Consider the following 21908-nt stretch of genomic DNA (forward strand, 5'->3'; position numbering starts at 1 on the left):
CCAGGGGGACAAATTAAAGGAAAAACCATATTAATGTGTCTTAGTAAGGTGTTGGCCCACCGCGAGCCACCAGAACAGCTTCAGTGTGTTTTGACACAGATTCTACAAGCCTCTGGAACTCTACCGGAGGGATGGAATACCATTCTTCAAAAAGATATTCGCTCATTTGGTGTTTTGATGACGATGGTGGTGGAGAGTGCTGTCTAACACGTTGGTCCAAAATCTCCCATAGGTGTTCAATTGACTTGAGATCTGGTGACTGCAAAGGCCATGGCATATGATTCACATTATTCATTCTCATCAAACCATTCAGTGAGAATATGGTCAAGGATGACTCATCTGACCATATCACTTTTTTTACACATCTCTGTTGACCACTGCCTATGGTTTTTGCACTACTGAACTCTCAAGTGTGCATTTGTCTCTGTAATGAGGGGTTTGTGTACTGCAACCCAACTGTACCGTCCCTCTCTGTGTAGTTGTCAACGGACTGTTCTTGCTGACACGTCCTGCATTGACATTCTCAATCACCTGAGGAAGAGTTGCTCTTCTGTTTCTCCTTACATGTCGTACTAATGCACGAGCATCATGGTCATCGAACTTGCACTCTCAACCACAATTTCTGACCCTTTACTGACGTTTTTTCCATAGATATACAGTAAATGCAGATGTCACTTTAGTCACTATTCCTATTGAAACACTAGCTAGTTGAGCAGTCTTCGTGACTGAAGCTGCTGCCGTTTGTGCCCCAATCCCTTTTTTCTGAACCCGCTTTATAAATATATATAGGCTATATATGTATACACACTTAATTTTTCTCCATGCATATATCCGTATCTTTTCAGGACTGCTCAGCGTGCCTGTCCGCGTGTCACGTGCTACATTTCGGTCGGTTCACATCACCTTAATAAGACAGTTTGTCCAGATTTGACGAGGACAGCGACCGTAAATTATTATTCGATTGCACTGACTAGGTGGCGGGTTCCCCTGAGGATTTCCCCCCCGCCGCTTGCCACGCCCCTTCGAGCGTGGCGCTGTCCAGCACTGCGTGATGCTGTCAGAAATACCAACACAGCGAGCGCGCGGCGCACTCTCGGTCTGTGCGAGGAAGCGGGCAGACCGTGGGCTGAGCCAGTGGAGACGGACGGAAAGTTGTTCACTGGCAACTTGCAGTAAACAGAAGCATATTTTTTTCTGAAGATGCAATATATGTTGTAAATCTTTTTAGACGTTTTTTAATTCGAATATGGGAACACATTTTTTTGTGAAATGATCCCCTATCCTAGCACGCGCTTCTAAACCACTCGCCGTGGTAGAACTTCACCCAGCCATGCTTTTGACCATTTTAATATCGTATTTCGTGACTTCGGTTTCTGGGAATAAAACAGACGAACGGATACTTTTCTTTCACGGACATGTATTTGAAAACTGGTCGCCGGGTTCCAAAGTGAACGGACTGAGCATCCCGGCGAAACGGATAGACGCGCAGAAATGGTGTCCAAAGCCGGGTATGTACCTTAAACTCCTGGGCGAAGGAAGCGAGGATTTCCACTTATTTGCTCACCACAAACGCGGCCACGTCTTGCTGAAAACGTCTAAAGTCCTCGATAGGGAGGAACGAGCTGAATACCGCTTCGCCCTCGGTGTGTGCTGTCAAAGTTGTGCTTCGTCTGACAGAGTGGATGCCGAAGTTGCGTCTGTGAAAATCGATGTGCTGGACACCAACGATCACGAGCCAACATTTCACAACAGGGATGTTAAAATAACTTTGGACGATGCAACTGCCCTCCGCTCCGTAGTCCACAAGGTGAATGCAAAGGACACGGACAGTGGCAAGAATGCCGATTTGATCTACTTCGCCGTTCCAAAAAATGGCAGCTTCTACGTGGTGCCCAAAACCGGAGATATTTTGCTGGTCGATTCCATACTTGGTCTCACCACCCCGATTAAATTTAGTGTGTTCGCGAGGGACCACGGTTGGCCTTCTCGAATAAGTAAAAATGTGGACATTGAGATAAGTCCTCGCCAGTGGCCCGCGAGAAAGCCCAGTCTTGGTAGCGAAACTGGTCAGCGACTTGTTCGCAGGTCCAGATCTTTGCTGGAATCGGGAAACCCGGTAGTCATCAGTGTATCCGAGGACGCCAGTATTGGATCGGTTGTAATGAACCTGAACCCGGTGAGGTTTCAGACGGCAAGTTTTGAGCTAGTCTACCCTGGGTCTGAGAACACGCCGGTGACTGTCAGCCGGGACAGCGGGGATATAGTGATCGCCAGGCGGCTTGACAGAGAGACTGAGCCGCTGGTCGATATTACTGTAAAAGTGCAGGACAAACGAGGTAAGCCTACAATTTATTCAAAGGGGTTTTTTCCAAGTCACTTTGTAAATCTGTGAGCGTACATTTCTAGCCTATAGCGAATCTTTTTTTATGGGAAATTTGACTACAACAGTTTATGATTCTTTTTGAAATGTAAAGCGCTGCTTAATTCCGATACCCTCCATGCAATGGCAATGGTAACTGTGCACAAACACCCATGGGTTGCGTTCCCTGTTGCAGTCAAATAAACTATGAAATTGAGAAGTCAGAAATACGCGTCTCTTCTGGTATTTCCATCAACGTATTTAATACATTTAGAATAAAACATGTTTTCTTGCCCCGACTAATTTTTTTTTATCAAGGTGCGTTCTATATTGACATATTAAGTGTGTTGCTGAGGTTTCTATTTTGTGGTTAATTCTGCAGTTTACGGCGTAATGAGCAATGTTTCTTATTTGATGCACCTGATACAGACATAGCCTAAGTGTATGTGGTGTGAAATGCAGTGGTCATTGATGCTAAAAGTTGTGTTGATTAAAATGTTGTTCACATTTTAAAAATCAGCCGCGCATGGAAATATAATAGGGTAGTTACAGCGAAGGATAACTTGGTATTTACATTATAACATCCATTTCTACGCATAGCCGAATGTCTTGCAACATATTGCCAATGGGTAGCAAGGCGTTTCTTGCCAATTCGGCTTCATTCCGGATGCTCACTGCGCGCTGGATGTCTGCATAATTGTAGGTAAATGTACACACCTGGAACTCCGACGCAATCGAAAGTGAAAGCTCATTTGCGTCTCTTGTGCCAGGTACCTGTGATCACAGCAGTGTTGCCATCGCTGCGAAATCAACTCAGTAGCTTGACGCTGATAATTGGACTATTAGAAACGTGTTAATTTTTTTCTTTTTTTACTTTTATAACGATGTCATTCCTGACCGTCAACGCCGACTAATTTCATTAACAGGTTTAGCCGAGCATTTGTGATAGTCCATTGCACAGATGCAACTGCATGCAGGTGGAAGGTTTCTTAAATTGCGAGGCTCGTCGGTGTTTTTTTTAACAGATTCGGTTTCGTATGTGGATCATTTATCCGTAATGTAACGGGTATGTCGTGTTTCTTTTCTGTGTGCAGAGAGTAAGGTCGTTGGGTAGCACTTGCTTGTGTAAATCTCTCTCTCTCTCTCTCTCTCTGTGTTCAATCCAATAATGCTTTATTGGCATGACTGTATATAAACAATTATACAATGTTGCCAAAGCAATTCACAATGAGACTATTGACAATGACACAAAATACATTCCGTGGAATAACAAAACAATATACAATTAAAAAATATTTATTATTAATAATTTTTAAAAAGACTCTATCTCCCTCTTGGATTGAAACAGAGCATCATGTCATTTAATATCACATTTTGTGGTAACCTATCTATTGTAGGTTATTGTAAGTAGCCTGCTACATGGGTACTGGTATTTTGGTGGCAGTAAACCAAAAACAACTGCGAAAAGGGTCTCCGGAAGTCTCACGGGTCCCAGACATATCTCAGGGACTTAAAAGTTTAATTTCATTCTTGGTTCACGGTCGCGGCCCGGTCGGGGAGCTGCGCGGTAGATCTGTTTGGGTTTAATCCCCTCAGAGTGGGGATCTCGCGCGACCTTTCTTCATCTGCCAGCATTAGCCATGTAATCCCCTCTCATTCGCTTTCTCATTTTAGGGATTTGGAGGACAGCGCAGTTGTCGGAGAACGTCTGCATTTCCGAGAGAGCCTTATTTCTGAGATCGATATGCACCCCCCCGGCTGCCCATAACATTCATTATATTATTTGTTTTGCTTTGGCAGTTATATATTCGTCGATGGCAGCGATTCTATTTGCATGGTTTATTTGCGTTTTAATTACGCAATCATAAGTGGGCATACCTTGACCCCGGAGCTTTTAGTGAGCGTGCGTGCGTGCGTGCGTGCGTTCTCGCGCACGCCCGTCTGTCTCAACGAAGAAAACCGGCATTTTGTAAATAAATTAGGTACAGGATATAGACTACAATTTATGAACTTTAAAATAAGAACTTTATAGACTACAATTTGTGAACCCCGCCCCCCCTCCCCGAGATGATTTTCACATGAAACTGACACTCTCCTCCCCCCGCCCGTGAGTGGGCCACCTACTCTGAGATCTGCGTCTCCGTGTCTGCAGCCTGTCTCTCCTCTGACTGCGGCGAGGCTGAAATGGGTAGCCTACTAAAGGACGAGAAGGCGGATGAGCGCCGGAGTCTTCTCTCCGTGTCCTCCGAGTAAGATACTGTCGCTCGCCTCCCAAATGTGTTCCCACCTCTGTCCTCAATTATCTGAGCTGACAGACACACTCAACCGTTCTTTCACTCCGCCCCGAATTTCCACCCAGCAGGTATCTGGGTATTGTATAGCCTATTATTTCCTTGCCGGTCCTGCCATTGATCTGACTTGCCGGAAGTGCTGTTGCCAATTACTCGCTCGGTGAAGCTGTGGATTGTGGAAGCAGAGACGATCCTTATCGCCTTTTTTTTTTCTTCTCCGCGTGCCCCTTGGGCTCTTTTTGATGCGCGTGTGGTTTTTTTTTTTTTTTTTTGGCACTTGGTGCATTGGGATCAATTAATGTTGAAGAGGGGATGGAGAGAGAGCGCGCGCGTGGATCAAACGGTCGCGCGACGCAGGTCCTGCCCCCGCTAATCTACGGCGCAGCAACACCTTTGCACCTTTAAGCCTCCGCAGCCAGCCTGCTTATCCCTTTCTCTTTCGCGCGCGCTGTCTCTCTGCCCGTCCAGCGACACGGCCCCGCGTGTGGGGTTCTCTCTCCCTCCGTGAGCCTAATAACTACAGTGTATGTGTCCTACTCATCGCCGTTTTAAATTATTCATTTAAAAATAACCGTTACTTTCTCGGCGCCATGATGTGGGTTCGCGCATTAACAGAAACACTTACTTTCTTAAAGCGGCACGATAAACAGAAAACGCGACGAGACAGAGCTGTTTATAGAAAGGCACACCATTGGCCAGCGTGGTTCTGGAGAAGGAGATGAGAAATTTTTGGCAGTTTGTCCATGCCCAGTCATGCAAAGCGTATTTTCTTGATGTCTCTCACACTACAATCAATTGCAGCCCCGTTCTCAGAGCCCTGTATTTCAAAACGTTATCTTTCCCGGTTTGCGAAAAAAAGCCGTCCGCTCTCACACCACAAGGCAGCCGCTGTGCTTTTGGTGTTTTCAGATACTTAAAAAAAAATCCACTTCAGTGTTTCGTCTGACGCAATATCAGGTGTCAGACTAACACGAGATACAAGCGTGTATTTTCAGGGAGCCGATTCAGATGCAATTTGATTCGGTGTGATTTATTTTGAGTTCCCCCACACACCCTGTCCCAACGTGTGGGGTTAAGGGGCACATTTTATATTTGGGCAGTGTCCACTGTCTCCCAGTGGAGCCCATCAGCAGTGTGTGTTCATCTTGATGGAAGCTGCTGTTTTTTTCCCTTTCTTTCTTTCTTTCTTTCGTTGACTTTTCCCGAATGATCTTTCGAAATCTGTTAATCTGATTGAAAAGGGCCAGAAATTCTGGACCATATGGAAAACATCTTGTGTGAGGGGAGAGAGATTGTGTGAGCAGCTTGTGTGCACACAAACACACACGCACACATGCGCAAATGCGCCCGCACACACACACACCTCCTGTATGATCCCTCACAGAGATGGAAAAGTTAACAGGGTGAGAAGTTCCACCTCCCATATCACACAGCGGGATAAGCAGGCAGGCAAGTGAATAAAAAAATGAGGAAAAAAAAAATACATAAAGAAAGATTAAAAACTCGAGAGAATGCGCTAGCAATGTGTTATTTTTAGCGGTGCTGTTGTGCGTTATTAAGAGGTTAGCCGCGAGCAATCTGCTCACAGTAAATTGACCCGGCTTAGAAAAAAAAAAAATCAGGATTGCAGCGATGGGTGAAACCGCAAGCAAAGGCAGAGCTGAGGAGAAATCAGCCGTCTCAGGCCGGGTGCGAACGAGAGGCTGACGGCAGATTGCCGTGGCAACCTCCAACCTGCGCTAATGCCCCGGCTCCTACACTCTTCTGCATACTCATGAGCAGTACGGGGTAGGGGTACGATGGCGGGGCATGATGGGACAGTAACTCCATGGACCAATCACACGCTTTCTTGGACACCAGAGGACAGTTATATTGTCCTCTGGTGTCCAAGAAAACTTGTGATTGGTCCTCCACTCCCCACCCCCCCCCACCCCACGAGAATTACCTATTCTTTTTCCGCAGGGCAAGATAACCTTGTCTCTGTGAGCAGTGCTACTGTTCCTCAAGTTTGATGCCCGTGTGCACAAACCCTACTGAGGCCTTCCTCAGCACTTCTTAAACCAATACAATGCTCTGGACATTATTGATTCAGTGAATCAATAATTTATTATGTTAAGGTAAAATAAGAACGATAGAAAAAAAACTCAATTACACCAGAGCAACTAAACAACAACCCCCCTACCACCCCTCCCCCCCCAAACTCCGGGTGTTGACTTTATTTGCCGCGGAATATAAAATGAAGCCTGGCTAATACAGGCCCGTGGCCCTGCCCCGGTCCCCACCCGCTGCTCCAAGCGCCTCATACGTGGTCCGCCACGCCTCGTTAAACTGTTTATCTCGCTCTGGTCAGCCGCTCGTTCCCAGTGCTGAGAGACGCCGCGGTTGGGTCAGCGCTCGCCGTGAACCGCGCCGATCGATAATCTTGCCGTTTTTTCTTTTTTTTTTTTCTTTTTGAAAAGCGGCGAGAGGCAGACATTTTGAGAGGAGGGTAAACGCTGGTGGTTTCGCTTGTCCCTCAGTGCTGCTGTAGCTCTCAGGACAGATCACTCCTGGGGGGGGGGGGGGGTATCTCGCAGGACAGACTGCTCCTGGGGGGCAGGAGGGGCGGGGGAGTAGCTCCTCTGGACAACCGCTCCTGGGAGGGGCGGAGAGGGAGGAGTAGCTCTCAGGATGGACCACTCCTGGGGGGCGGAGAGGGGGGAGTAGCTCTCAGGACAGACCGCTCCTGGGGGGGTGGAGAGGGGGGAGTAGCTCTCAGACAGACCGCTCCTGGGGGGTGGAGGGGGGGAGTTGCTCTCAGGACCACAGACCGCTCCTGGGGGGGGGCGGTATAGGTTCGGCGCGCTCACGTAGTAGCTCTCAGGTACAGACCGCTCCTGGGGGCAGGAGTGGGGGAGAGTAGCTCCAGGACAGACCGCTCCTGGGGGGCGAGAGGGGGGATAGTAGCTTCAGACACACGCTCCTGGGGGGCGAGAGAGGGGAGTATGTAGCTCTCAGGACAGACCCTCCTGGGGGGCAGAGAGGGGAGTAGTACTTCAGGACAACTGCTCCTGGGGGGGCGAGAGGGGGGAGTAGTAGCTCTCAGGACAGACCGCTCCTGGGGGGGCGGAGAGGGGGGAGTAGTAGCTCTCAGGACAGACCGCTCCTGGGGGGGCGGAGAGGGGGGAGTAGTAGCTCTCAGGACAGACGGCTCCTGGGGGGGGGCGTCTGTCATCGGTTCGCGCGTCCTCACTGTGTTGCTGTGTTCTCAGGCTCTCTCTCTCTCTCTGCCTGCACACGGACAGGAGTCGGGGCGAGCGAGAGAGGCCCGGCTGACACTGGCCCCCCTGTGGGTTAATTAGCTGGAGGACCGGGGCTGTGATCATGCGCTGGACGCTGTCAAAACACCCACAGGTCTCCCCAGCGCGGACCTGCCAGATTCACTGACCGCCTCCTGTAAACACCATTGTGCACCTTCATCTCATGTCTCTCCCCATTGGCCTCTCTCTCTCTCTCTCTCTCTCTCTCGCTCTCTTTCTCTCTCAGTCTCTCTCGCATGCTCTCTTTTTCCCTTCATTATTTTCTTCTTTCCCCATTACCCTGTTTCACTCTGTCACTGGTCTTCTCTTTTTCTCTATTTTTATATACTTCTCCTCTTCTTCCTCTCCTTTGCATCTTGTCTTTTTCTGGTTAAACTTGTCTAAGGCTTTAGCTGTTTATCTCTCCATCTCACGCTCTCTCTCTCTCTCTCTCTCCTTGCTCTTCCTCCTTTAGCCATGCATCTTGACTTCACTGTCAGGTAAAAAAAAGAAAAAGAAACTGGTGGTTTCATTCATTGGTGAAATCACTCCTTTACTAATTGTGCTGTGATTTCTTTGACTTCACCTGTAAAGTTAAAGTCTCTTCGGTTTTACTCTTGTTTTTTTTTTTGGCTTTTATTAGTTTATTACAAGCTGGTGTTGGTCTGCAAGACGTAGCCACCCTAATCTCTTACACTTTTGGCCTTCAAGTAAGCAATCATGTCCTCAGTGGCTTGGATTTAACCTGCAATTTGTTTATACAGCCTGATATGTTACTGGAGCACTTTGGCTTGAGTATTCTGCTCAAGGGTATGACTGCAGTGCTGGAAATTGAATGTAACCTTGAAGCTGCAAAACACACTTCCCTAGCTATTATGCTACACTGCGTTCTGATTTTAATTGCATGTCTAATCACGCATTGAAAACGATCCAAATTGACAAAACCCTGACCCCTCTGAACTTTGAAATGTGTAGTTTGGATTTCCTTTCAGTGCTGAGGCGTGTTAGCTCTTGTCAGTTACTCTTTTTGTGGTTAGCCGGTGTAAATTTAAATTATATTAGCTATTTATACTTCGTCGTACTGCCCCCGTAACTGCTGATGTTTACGTCTGTAAAAACATTTTGACGCTCAATGAAATTACAGAGAAATAAGGGAAGGAATACATTATATATCTACTTTTGTTTTTTTAAAAAAGGTAAACGGAAAATAAAGACGTATCCATGACAATTAATTTCGGTTTTCCGTTTGGCTGTCGAATCAACACTGTGTTACACAGCGTGAAGTTCTACGACATAAAATTCTAGAGGTGCGCGATACTGAAGAAAAAGTGTCATGTGACACTTGTCGAAAGGGTCGTGCGACAAAGTATAAATCTGGCATGAGGGTGGCAGTGTAGCTTGGCTAGGGAACCGTGCTCGCAACTTTAAGGTTGTCGGCCTGAAATGTAGGCGGCGATCTGCAGTTGTACCCTTGAGCATGATACTTTATCTGAATTTTATTAGTAAAATATCCGTCCACTGTAAATGGATTGCACTAGGAATCTAAGCTGTTTAAGTTTTAAAAAATAATAATTTTTTTTTTTAGATATCAGTCTGCTAAATTCATGGAATGAAAACGTAAACATGCAATTAAATTTGAGAAAGCTACCCTGAAAACGTCTGTCGTCTGAAGCTTTGTGTGTGAAAAGACGTGCAATTTGTGTAAAATGTTTGCTTTCTCCTGTCATTGATGATCATTCCATTTTCCGAGAAGATGTTTTTAAAATTTCACCGATTAAAAAAAAAAAAAAGATAAAAAATAAAAATTACTTTCTAACTTATCTGCTTAGTGTGAGAAATGGTAAATTGCAGGGCTGAGTACATTATGCTTGATGTCGACAGAAGTGTCTAATGGCATCTTTGGTGCAATTCGTAATTAAAAACAGAGTGATACTCAAGAAAATGAAAGCCTTGGCTTGATGATGAGAAGCCAGGAGAAACATTCAAAAGTCACTTTTATTTCTATATCAATGTTAAAAGATTAGTTTTAAATGCGCTTTTTAGCGGCATAGTGGAGAGAGATCATGCAGTTGTTGCTTTCCTTGATTTTCAAGCAAATTTCATAAATCAACTTGGGAAAAACTAGTAGAGAACAAAAAAAAAAAACTTTTTCAAAGGTGTATCTGGAAGATTACATTTACATTACATTACATTCATTTGGCAGACGCTTTTATCCAAAGCGACGTACAAAAGTGCATTTTCATGATCGTAGACAACTGCTGAACACGGGTTCAGTAAGGTACACCTGTGTCTTTGTTGATTCAGTACCAATAATTTTACCTCCCTCTCAGATCGTAGACATGTCTCTTTACTGTACGTTCAGAAGCCATTACCCTCTCCCCGGGTCTCACCCGTTACATTTTAGAACCTTCCCACCTTATCTGTCATTGGCTAAAGCAGCCTCCAATCCCGTTACTGCAAGCGATTGTGATGATCACACAGGGGTCCTCAGATCTCACCCTTGGTCCCTCATGTGTGTGCGGCCTCTCCTGTCAACCACAGTGGCCAGCTCTGAATCGAAACAAGCCGATAACCTTTCTTAATTAGACGCTTTTAATGTCAATGAGAGTAGATGATTTGCTCTTTTAAGGCCACATTATGTCAGAAATAGCGATGCATGCCTATTAAGAATAAATGACCTGCATTTGAAGCCAGGGGACTTTTATTCAATCAGACCTACTGATGCTCTTTCATTTCTGTAATGTGATATATGGGGGGATTCCTTCAGAAGAGGTTACATTTTTAGGTTACAATAGAGCAAAAGATTGGATACCCCTGTTTGAGGTTTTGAGAGCCGCTGACCTTGCACAGCCAAAGAGATTCGGAACCACAAGTGTGGTCCTTCTGACAGTCTACACTTAAGTAACAAAAAAAATAAATCTAAATGGAGATGAAAAGTTCCTTGTTTAATGCACTCGAGGGGAACACTGGCTATTTCCCAGCAGGCTTAGCACTAGTGGGACTTGAAGAATTGGCCATAAACTTGAATTAAATAATTTTTATTCGGCAGCAGGTTTTGAGCCGTTAGGAAAGCCCATCGTGCTTCTTCCCGCAGTGTCCTCGCAGTTCTTCTGGGTCTCCTACGCGACCACCGTCTTCAGCAACTAGCACATGAGGGGGGACGCCAACTTGTTTCGACATATAGCGCAAATACAGGAATCTGTGTTTGACCTGGGCACGGTGGGACTGAACAGGCTTGAGCCAATGCAGCGGTCTGATTGGTCAACGCTCTTCCCAAAGAGTTGGTCATTTTGCTTGCACTTTGCATAGTTGGATGAGCTCAGTGAGTTCACGCTGTAACTGATTACCAAAGGTGACTGTAGCGGGTTGCCAGGACGACAGCTGTCCAATCGGAGAAGCTACTCTACACACAGTGAATCCTGCCAGAATCAAGCCTATGTAGAAATAAATATATAAATCGTGACATAAATAATGTCTGGTGAAATTGGTGCATCTTTTGATCGTAGAATTGTGAACTAAATAAAGGAAAACATCTCGAAAGAAATTAATAATTCAAAGGAAGTTGTGAGGAAGTGAGGAAGTGCCTTTTTTATGTTTAATTGAATTTTGGCAGGTTTTTGTCCCTCCAGAGTTCAGCCCTCTGGTGAAAGTGGCCTGAATACAGCCCCCCCCAGGGGGCACGCCCAACTTGAAGCTCTTGTCTTTGGTGCGGCGACAGAGTTTGGGACCGCAGACCTGGCCGTGACAGTGCCGATTGAGGCCAGCGCTTCCGCGGAGAGACATGCAGTTTCGCCAGGACTTATAAATCAAGTCTGATTCTCTGCACTTATTCTGGTCTCTCCATGACCTTGACTTCCACATATGTTCAGTGTAAAATGTTCAATGTCAATGTGATTCTACAGACTGAACATTCTATTGAGTGGCTCCTCCCGTTGACCGGGTGCCAGCTGTGGATGCAGTCCGGTCCTCTTAGCAGAACAAAACCACTCTGGGGTATAAAATAAACAATGCCTGGCAACAGTCGCCCTGGAGAACACCAGTGACATTCCGTGCTCTGTGGGACAGACGCATTCAACAGAACAATGGAATGTTAGCCACAATGGATAGCAGTGGAATGGGCTTTGTGTGTGTGTATGATTGGGCATTTTAAAAACAAAAACCAAAAAAAAAAAAAAAGGGGGGGGGAACGGACTCGTCTCTAGATGGTAGCTCGTTCTAAATGTGGTCACACCTCTTTTGCTACAAAACCCGGATTGCTCCAGGGAAATGGAGAGCAGTAAAAATTAACGAGACTCCGCTCTCCCTTAAGGCACACAGTAAAATTCCCAGTGTTACAGTAATTCAAGCTCGACAGAGTACATATGTACTGCGTAAGAGTGGATTTAACACAGAACATTTTTTTGCTGTGTAGGTGCGTCCTACGCAAATAAAGATATTGCTATTGTACGCAGTGAGATTTTTCTCACGGTGACCTCCTTGCACCCGGGAGCTCAAAGTGAATTGGGTTGGGTTAGTGAGTGGGGCAGGGCGGAGTGGGGCGGGGCAGGGCGGGGCCGGATGAAGTAGGGACAGGTTCTGGATCCCTTGCGACTCTACACGGCGCTCCTTCTCCCAGCCCACGCCTGGCCCCGCGCGGTGACTGAAGATAATTGAGTGTTTCTCGCTCTCTTATCTCCACTGCTTTTCATCTTTCTTCCTCAGTGCGACCCACTTCGGCTTTCCTGAGGCCTGGTGGTTTGCGTGCCCTGGCCAAGTTCTCCATCGCAGAGAGATCAGAAAGGCCTTGTTCTGCGAAGCCAAATGAAAGCAGAGGGGAAACAAGCTTCCGTATGTCCGTGATATAAGACAGCTCCCAAGAAACAGTTTCATCTTTGTTTAAATCTTAAATATTACAGTAACTGAAAGGATTGGTTGCACTGGCCTCTTAAAGGGAGTAGGTGGAGCTTGCTGTTCTGAACAAGTACTCTGGCATCCCTGAAGTATGTGTTGCTTGATCATCTTGCTACCAGTTTTAATTATAGATTTATTTTAGTTGGCCTTGGCGTAGTACCTCACATATAAAGATTGTCTATCAGGTAAAGTTTTCAGTTTCAATTAAGATCAATATATTTTGCGTTTTTTACTTCTCTCCTTATACCACTGAAATCTGTGCCAATCTCCCGCATATTTTGCCTCGAGGATACCGTTTCATGTCCCGCCACGAAGGTCGGAAACTGCGTTTTGCTTCGCGGTTTATTCACGCCGTACTTAATCCCGTTTCTCTTTTCCGCCGGTTTCCCCTCTTAACGAACAAAATTAACATATCTTCCTTGTGATGTAGTCAGAAACGCGGAGTTTACAGAAACTCATCTCCTCGCGGGTCTTGAGATTTGTAACCGCGCTATCGCTTTCGATCTGCAAATTCGTTTGATAGGCAAAAAAAGTCCTCCGTTCGCCTCGGATTTATTCTACTTGTAAGCAAATTGTCTTCCTCATAAAGATCAGAATAATCTCCATCACAGCCGTTTGAAGTGGGTGTTTATTAATTCATTTTCCCCATCTCATGATAACGGGTAGACTTCAACACGTTTTAAAAAAAGATGCCTTTACGCATCCTTAAACGTTTTCTCCCACGACCAGTCCGTTAGGAGCTTCCACGTGCTTGCGTGCGCGAATTGAAGTGCGTGCATGCATATGCGTGTTTGTGTGTGAATCGCGGTTTCCTTCGAATCAGGATTGGAATCCTAATGAGTCAAACGGCTATCATTGCAAATAGCTACAGCAGCTCATCAAACACAAAGACAAAAAAAAAAAACCCATGTACTTGTTTCGTGTCCTCAGATAGGCAATACACATTTTAATAAAGCATGAGACAAATTTCTCCCTCTGCAAATTGAGTGAAATAGGGAAAGCTAATGAGAATGCTGGCTGTTGCGCGTTTGTATGAGAACTACGCCGTTTTAAAAGATCCTGTGCAATCACATTTGTCCTGCATTCTCAACGATAGAATCTTAATTGTAGTATTTGCCTGCTGAGCCCAATATTGTTTTGGATTTAGTAAAAAAAAAAAAGGATTTTGTTAAAAGTGCATGTTTGCAGCATGTTTTCTTTTGGTCCAGCTGACAGTTATTTGCAGTGCAGTCAGATTGGTTCAGCTGTGTCTGTGATCTGCCATCTGGCCCTTATAACCAATTGTTTGCTTCTGATACATCCATTACTTTGCATTATTCATTTATCATAAGGCAGCCCTATCCAGGCAGATATCCTAATCTAGGGTGAGTCTGCTTTTTTTTTTTTTGTAAGTTATGTTACAACTGCTGGTATTTACCTCAGGCTTAATACCTTGCTGGAGGGGACGCATCTCTGTCGTCACGGCAACACTGTCAAAGGCTATTTTCATCACTGGGTTTTGGGCCTTTTAATGCTGTTCTCTCCCCGCTCGTCTGTGTGTGCCTTTATGGGAAAACCTTTACTGTCTGCACCTTTACACTCAGGTGAGACTGTAGGGGAGGTCAGGCGAGGGGTGATGCGATGTGCCAGTGCTTAGCATTGTTGCCTCACAAGAAGGTGGCGCTGGGTTTGATTCGCAGACAGGTGGGCCTCTGGATTTTCCCGTGGGTACTCTGGTTTCCTTCCACACCGTGCCCCATGCACCATGGGTTAGGTCAGGTGTGGGACATTCCAGTCTTGGAGGCCTGGTGCGTATGCAGGTTTTTGTTTCCACCAATTACCCTGGCTGAATGAGCTAATTGACTGTATGCACCAACACTGGTTCGCCTGTAGTTTAGATCGCAGTAACACGTTTCATTCAGGGACACAGCAGTCTTCAGCTGCCATTCATGCGCTTATGAAGCAATGCAGCTAAAATGTCAGATGGCATAAATGCTAGGGCTAATTAAGTAATGAAGGCCAGTGTGCCTGAAAACCAGAAATGGAAATTTTCCTCGTTGCGCCCCTCTGGGTTTGGTACACTCCTACCCTAGACCAAGGCTCTGGGCTCAGAACTGTTGGTTCCTGCGTGCTACCAGCTGCCCCTAAATAGCTAAGATGGGTGAAATGCAGCGGACAAATTGCCCCATGGGGTCAATCAAGGGTAAATTACTACTGACTTAACTTTATGATGTGTTGCTGTGACGCAGGGGGAGCCAGTGTGGTGGTTAAGAAATCCCCCCCCTCCCCCTTATTATTAGGGATGCTGGTGGTCTCTGCTGTACCTTCAGGTGTGGAAGGGGAGGGGCTTACAGTAGCCAACGCCCCGCCCCCCCTCCTCTTCTGTTCCCGTGCATTTTTTTATTTATTTTTCTGCCATGGCTTTGCACTCGAAGTGGTCAGGGCGATCTGGCATTCTCCCTGTCAATGACAAAAAAAAGAACCATGATGGTTTTCAGAAAGACCTTAAATCAGAGGAATCAGTCTGAGTCCTTTTTCATATCCCTCAGTGTGCACGGGTCTGATGGGCTCCTTTCATCTCTTTGAAAATGCATTTGCTCCCAGGTTTACAGGAGAAGGGACCCAGCGGAGCCAGTGAATAACAGGGTTATTAAATACATATCTGTGTGCGTGTGCGTGTGTGTCTATGTGTGTGAGCGTATGTGTGTGTATGCGAGCATGTTCTTGTGTGTGTGCTTGCGTGTGTGTGCGTTTGCATGTGTGTGTACTTGCGTGTGTGTGTGTCCGTGCATGTGTGTGTGTGTGTGTGCATGCGTGTGTGTGTGTTTCTCTCTCAGAATAATGATCATTTTGTGGCTTCACTTTGCGTGCGAGGAGCGGTGAGTTCACTGGGAAGCGTTCACAGTTTGCAGTGATTTGCATCGCTCGCTCGCTCTCTCGCTCAACGTGCTTCCTCTCCGTCTCTCACTCTCCTCCTCCTGGTGCGTGCTGGGAAGGCAGGGTTGGAGGTGTGGGATGGTGCTGGGTGGCTGTGCGATCTGAAGGTGCCTGCGTGGGCGCGTCGCAGTTGGTTGCTGTGAATTTATAGCGAGAGGAAGGAGAGGAAGTGGGCGTCTCCGGGGCCAGACTGCGTTGCCGCGCCTCCTCCAGGCCCAGCAACCCCCCACCACCACCAAAAAAAATGCTATCCCATGATTCAGTGCTCAATCTCCAGGCATAGGTTCAACTGGCCCGAGATCGGACGCAATAAAGAATTACACTTGTGGATAGATTACCTCCAAAGTGATTATGATTTCCTCCATAGTGCTTATGAGCCTTTAATTAAACGAACGTGGAGGGTATCCTTACTCACACTGAAATATAGTAAATGAAAGTGAATGATGTGATAATTACTGTGGTCCATTTGTTATATATGAACGTTATATCACGTTTTAGCTGGGCGCTGGCTGTATGTTATCAGTCAGCTGAGCGAAGCAATGGTGTGGACTAAGTTCTGAGAAGAAGAAGAAGGATCACATCTTGGCACATTTAATTACGAATAAAAAAGTTTTATTTAAGCAGCTAGCTCTTTGCTAACCAATCAAGGACCAAAAGGGTTGGTGGCAGCAGCGGGTGGGGGTGTGGTGTGGGTGGTGTGGGTGGTGCGGGGGTGGTGTGGGTGTGGAGGGAGTGCAATTCATGCTGAACAATTGGCAAATTCAAAACTTAAAAATTGAAATGCAAATTATATTGTCATTTTATGCACCGATGATTTTTTTTTGCGGTAGAGGGAACACTGACTCACCTCAAATCGCATACCGGAAAATAATCTCTTTGAGGAATGCGTTCAACACGGTAAAAATGAGTGCATTTTAACACGGATTAGAGTACATTTTACTACTGATAGTGTACATTTTGTCCCTCTTGGACTAATAGAGAGACTCTGTTAGAGTTAAATTAACACTGTATGTTTTATGGTGCACTCGTTCTCTCTTGGACCCAGAAAAAAAAAACGGCAAAAAAAAAAAAAAAACAAACAAACAAGCAAAAAAGCACAAAGTGGCTCTTTGCTCTTAGAGCTTAATTTTTAATGAGATTAAATGTTTCTGTCTCACAGTACTGTACAGAAGGTAATGGGATGTTTAAGAGGGGGCAGCAGCTGGTGTGTGTGTGTGTGTGTGTGTGTGTGTGTCGGTGTGTTCGTGTGTGTTTTTGGAAAGATACTTGGAGGAGATCAGCCAGTCGTGTCGGTACTTAGCCGGATGTTGATCAGGTAGCGGTCTCCGATGTCGGCAGTTGGTCGGGCACCGGTGCGGAAATGGTCGGCAGCTCTTAGCTCGTCGCTGAGCTTTTCCCGAGTCCCAAAACTTTTCTTCCCTCATTTGCCCCTCAAAGAACAAACAAACAAACAAACAAACAGACAGACAAAAAAACTGAAACAAAAATAAAACAATAAAACATTTATGTGGCCTGCTCGTGAACTTCACAAGAACTGCCAAGGCGGCGGCTGAACTTCCTGCAGGTTACGTTACTGTACGAGTGGCGGATGCAAGGCCCGGACTTCAGGTGCTCCTCAGAAGGAGAGAGACACGAGAGGGGGGGTGCTGGACGAGATGAGGGGCGGCGAATGAGCAGATTGGGACGGGGCAGAGGAGTCTCGGACCAATCAGGCTTGAGCGCTGCATTATTAACGTCTGTTACCTGTGATGTCTCGTTGAATGGGTGCGAGGGGGGGGGTCGGAGGAGAGGAGGCAGGAGGTTGTAGATCTCGTGATTGGCCAGCGCTCTTTGCAGGTGCACATTTTCAAGTATTATTTCTTCAGCCTGCTGACTCAAAGAGGTAAAAAGAATTCTAAATGTTCTCCCTCTCGGGTAAACCTCACCCCCCTCCACCCGGGCCCCCCTCACCTTCCCCCAACTCTTTCTATGTAAAACTGAAATGGAGCCTTGTTGAGCCGAGCGATCGATGCGCGCAAAACGAGGAGGTGTACCAAGGGGAGCGGGCAGCGACGGAAGCGGGTTCAACTGTCGAAAACGCCGGGCCCTTAAAACTCCGTTCCGTCTCGAGGGCTGATCCGTTTCGGGATTTTGCGCCGACTTCTGCTCGTAATTATTTGTCGAGCTCGATCATAATCCCGATCTGACATTTCATAAGCACCGGCTGCGGCCGCAGCACTGCGAGCGCACCCTAAAGATTTCTCCTGTACTCAAATACCAGAGTTTATAGAGCAGTCAGGAAACTGAGGTAATTGGTTGGAACAGAAAGCCAGCACGGTGGAGGGGCCCCTCCAGGACCGGAGTTGTGCGCCCCTGCGAACGTGGGCATGGCGGGCGGTGGGGTATATGCCAGTGCGCTCGTTGTGCCTGGCCTCGGAAAAAAAGGGGGGTTCACTCTGCAAGCGTGGGTCACCCGGTCTTTAGCGCTGATCCTCTTCAGCACGGAAGGTTCCGGTCGACCGGATATTCAGGAGGCGCATCGACTCAATTACTTTCAACCCAGAGAGCCTTCTTCCGTTTGATGCTCTAGATCTCTCTCTCCACCGCTCCACCCCGCCCCCCATCACTGCCCCCCCCTCCCCCACTCCACACCCCCCTGCAGTAACTTCCTTCTGCTTCCTCTTTCCTCTGCCCTGTACTGTTTCACAGAATCTTTTTTTTTCGTTTTTTCGTTTTTTTTTCGTTTTCTTCTTTCACAGTACGTTGAGTCTCGTCGCTCAGGAACAGATCAGGGTGGAGCAAAAACGCTTTTTGAATGTGTTCCCCCCGCCGGCGGTGTAGCCGAGCTGGAGATCGATGAGATTCGAGGAGGAGGGGAGAGAGGGGGGGTGGCGAGGCGACGGATCCTCGGACGAGGAACAGAAAAGTTAGCGCGCGGGGCGGTGACGCGGAGCAGCGATGCGGAAAAAACCCACGTCTCTCGATCGATCGACGGTGGCCGCGTGCGTCCCAGCCTGCTTTGAGTGCCCGGCGCGTCCTCCCCCGCCCCCCCCTCCTCCCCCCCGTGGCAAAATCAATTTCTTCCCATCGATCGGGCGCGAGCAATGTTTGTGTGTCCCGGGCGGGCGTCCGCTAAACGCAGTTTTGTAGCGGTGGCTCGGATCCCGGATGGATCGCCAGCTGGGCGAGCGCCTCTGACACGTTCCAGACGGGAAAAGACCCCGACCGATGGCGAGGCGGGCTTTGATGCAGAAGGATAAAGCGTGGACTGATGCTGGAGTGAGCTGTCTCAGACGCTAACGTTGCTATGGACTCCAGGAGTGAGCTGTCCCAGACGCTAACGTTGCTATGGACTCCAGGAGTGAGCTGTCCCAGACGCTAACGTTGCTACGGACTCCAGGAGTGAGCTGTCCTAGACGCTAACGTTGCTATGGACTCCAGGAGTGAGCTGTCTCAGACGCTAACGTTGCTATGGACTCCAGGAGTGAGCTGTCCCAGACGCTAACGTTGATATGGACTCCAGGTATGTGCTGTCCCAGACGCTAACGTTGCTATGGACTCCAGGAGTGAGCTGTCTTGGACTCCAGGAGTGAGCCGTCCCAGGCGCTAACGTTGCTATGGACTCCAGGAGTGAGCTGTCCCAGGCGCTAACGTTGCTATGGGCTCCAGGAGTGAGCCGTCCAGGCGCTAAGTGCATGGACTCCAGGAGTGAGCTGTCCCAAGACGCTGAAAGACAGTTGCTAGGACTCCAGGAGTGAGCGTGCCTAGGACGGCTCAACAGTTGCATATGGACTCTCCAGAGTGACGCTGTCGCTCAGAGCCGCAACGTTGCTATGGACGTCTCCAGGAGTGGCTGTCCCTCGGAGCCTGCAACGTTGCTATGGACGCCACTGGTATGATTGCCGGGGTCCCTAGAAGCGCTACCTTGCTCACGTGGCGGACAGCTCACTCCTGGAGTCCATAGCAACGTTAGCGCCTGGGACAGCTCACTCCTGAGTCCATAGCAACGTTGCGTCCTGGGACATGCTCACTCCTGGAGTCCTGAGCCAACGTTGCGTCTGGGACAGCTCACTCCTGGAGTCCATAGCAACGTTAGCGCTGGGACGGCTCACTCCTGGAGTCCAAGCAACGTTACCCGGGCGTGCTCCATATAGCAACGTTAGCGCCTGGGACAGCTCACTCCTTTGAGTCCGTAGCAGTTAGCGCCTGGGACAGCTCACTCCTGGAGTCCATAGCAACGTTAGCGCCTGGGACAGCTCACTCCTGGAGTCCATAGCAACGTTAGCGCCTGGGACAGCTCACTCCTGGAGTCCATAGCAACGTTAGCGCCTGGGACAGCTCACTCCTGGAGTCCATAGCAACGTTAGCGTCTGGGACAGCTCACTCCTGGAGTCCATAGCAACGTTAGCGTCTGGGACGGCTCACTCCTGGAGTCCATAGCAACGTTAGCGTCTGGGACAGCTCACTCCTGGAGTCCATAGCAACGTTAGCGTCTGGGACAGCTCACTCCTGGAGTCCATAGCAACGTTAGCGTCTGGGACAGCTCACTCCTGGAGTCCATAGCAACGTTAGCGTCTGGGACGGCTCACTCCTGGAGTCCATAGCAACGTTAGTGTCTGGGACAGCTCACTCCTGGAGTCCATAGCAACGTTAGTGTCTGGGACAGCACACTCCTGGTGTCCATAGCAACGTTAGCGCCTGGGACAGCTCACTCCTGGTGTCCATAGCAACATTAGCGTCTGGGACAGCTCACTCCTGGTGTCCATAGCAACGTTAGTGTCTGGAACTAAAAATGGAGTTTAAATTAAGAATAACTGTCATTTCTTTCACGTCCCAGTATTACTTATTTTGTTCTGTTATTCCGAGTTCACAAGAGAGTGCTGTTTGTTTGCAAGCACAATGGCGCATTGCACTATGGGATCGGTGGCTCCGAAGCGTCCCTTTCTGAAAGAGTATCGACTGTTCTCGGTACGGAGGCGCGTGCCGTTCTGCCGGTTGTCTTAAACGACGGGATTGAGTTGAATAGGAACATGTTAAGGCAAATCAACAAACACTGAAACCGCAGTGCAGGAAAACGAGGACAGTCAATGTTCCTTTAAAAACGTGCATCGATCCAGAAGGCCAGAAATTCAATATGTTCCCTTTAAAATGTATTTTTGTAAAAAAAAAAAAAAAGAAAAAAAAGAAGAAAATTAGAAGTGGAGTTTCACTACAAAGAAAGAAAAAAAAAGTGAACTCTAGCATTAATGGGAAGAATTGAATTTAAAAAATGAAAAAGTGGATTTTACATTGTACTGTAACAAATGAAAATGAATGCTACGTGCACTTTTTCCAGTCGTAGTCAGAACAATTTAGTTAATAGTTTTTTAATGCACCGTTTTAATGGCATTAAAAATGTGTTGCAGCAACTTGGGGAAGAACAGCTACTAGACGACGTTGTGCTTCGGAGCAGATAGATATTGTGCTTCAGAGCAGATTTAACTGGAGACTGTGGCAGAGAAACAGGTACGAGGACAAGGCCACGGCGCTGAATGATTCGCTGGGCAGTGCTCCAGAGCGGTTTCCACAGTTACAGAGAAGGTGTGCCCAAATTGAGCCGGCCTGTCCATTCAGCATTACGTTTCGGGACAGTTACGATCAAGGGCAGCATTTTCCCTCGGAAATTATGAGGCCATTCACAGTTATTGGGGTTTTGGGCATGCGTGTGTGTATTTGTGTGTGTGCGTGTGTGCGTTCGTGCATGGTTCTCCTGTTCTCCTGTTCTCCCGTTCTGCTGTTCTTCCATTCTCCTGTTCTCCCATTCTGCTGTTCTCCCATTCTCCCATCCTCATGTCCTCTTGTTCTCTCGTTCTCCCAATCTCTCGTTCTCTCGTTCTCCTGTTCCCCCGTCCTCTGTCTTCCTGTTCCCCTGTTCTCCTGTTCTCCCATTCTCCCGTTCTCCCGTTCTCCCATTCTGCTCTTCTCCTGTTCTCCTGTTCTCCCGTCCTCCTGTTCTCCGGTTCTCCTGTTCTCCTGTTCTCCTGTCCTCCTGTTCTCCGGTTCTCCTGTTCTCCCGTTCTCGGGGCAGTTGGCTCGCCGCGGCGTCTCTCACCCCCCCGTGCCTCTACAGCGTAGCGGCTCCGCTCCGATTGGCTTACTGCCGCATGGCGTGGCGGGCAGGGCTGCGCAGGCGCCCCAGACCGGGCGGGGGAGCGG

The 21908-nt window shown here is 47.7% G+C and overlaps 1 protein-coding gene across 1 annotated transcript in view; it reads left to right on the forward strand.

Moving 5' to 3' along the window:
* The first annotated feature begins 1088 nt into the window (after nt 1-1088).
* Nucleotides 1089-21908, forward strand: part of LOC135255757 (neural-cadherin-like) — a 185837-nt gene continuing 165017 nt past the window's right edge. Inside the window, exon 1 of the mRNA XM_064337323.1 lies at nt 1089-2336. Coding sequence (XP_064193393.1) covers nt 1331-2336 — 1006 coding nt within the window. The 5' untranslated portion in view covers nt 1089-1330. The remainder of the gene's footprint in view (nt 2337-21908) is intronic.

The sequence above is a fragment of the Anguilla rostrata genome, chromosome 5, assembly GCF_018555375.3.
Source record: "Anguilla rostrata isolate EN2019 chromosome 5, ASM1855537v3, whole genome shotgun sequence".
Taxonomy (NCBI): domain Eukaryota; kingdom Metazoa; phylum Chordata; class Actinopteri; order Anguilliformes; family Anguillidae; genus Anguilla; species Anguilla rostrata.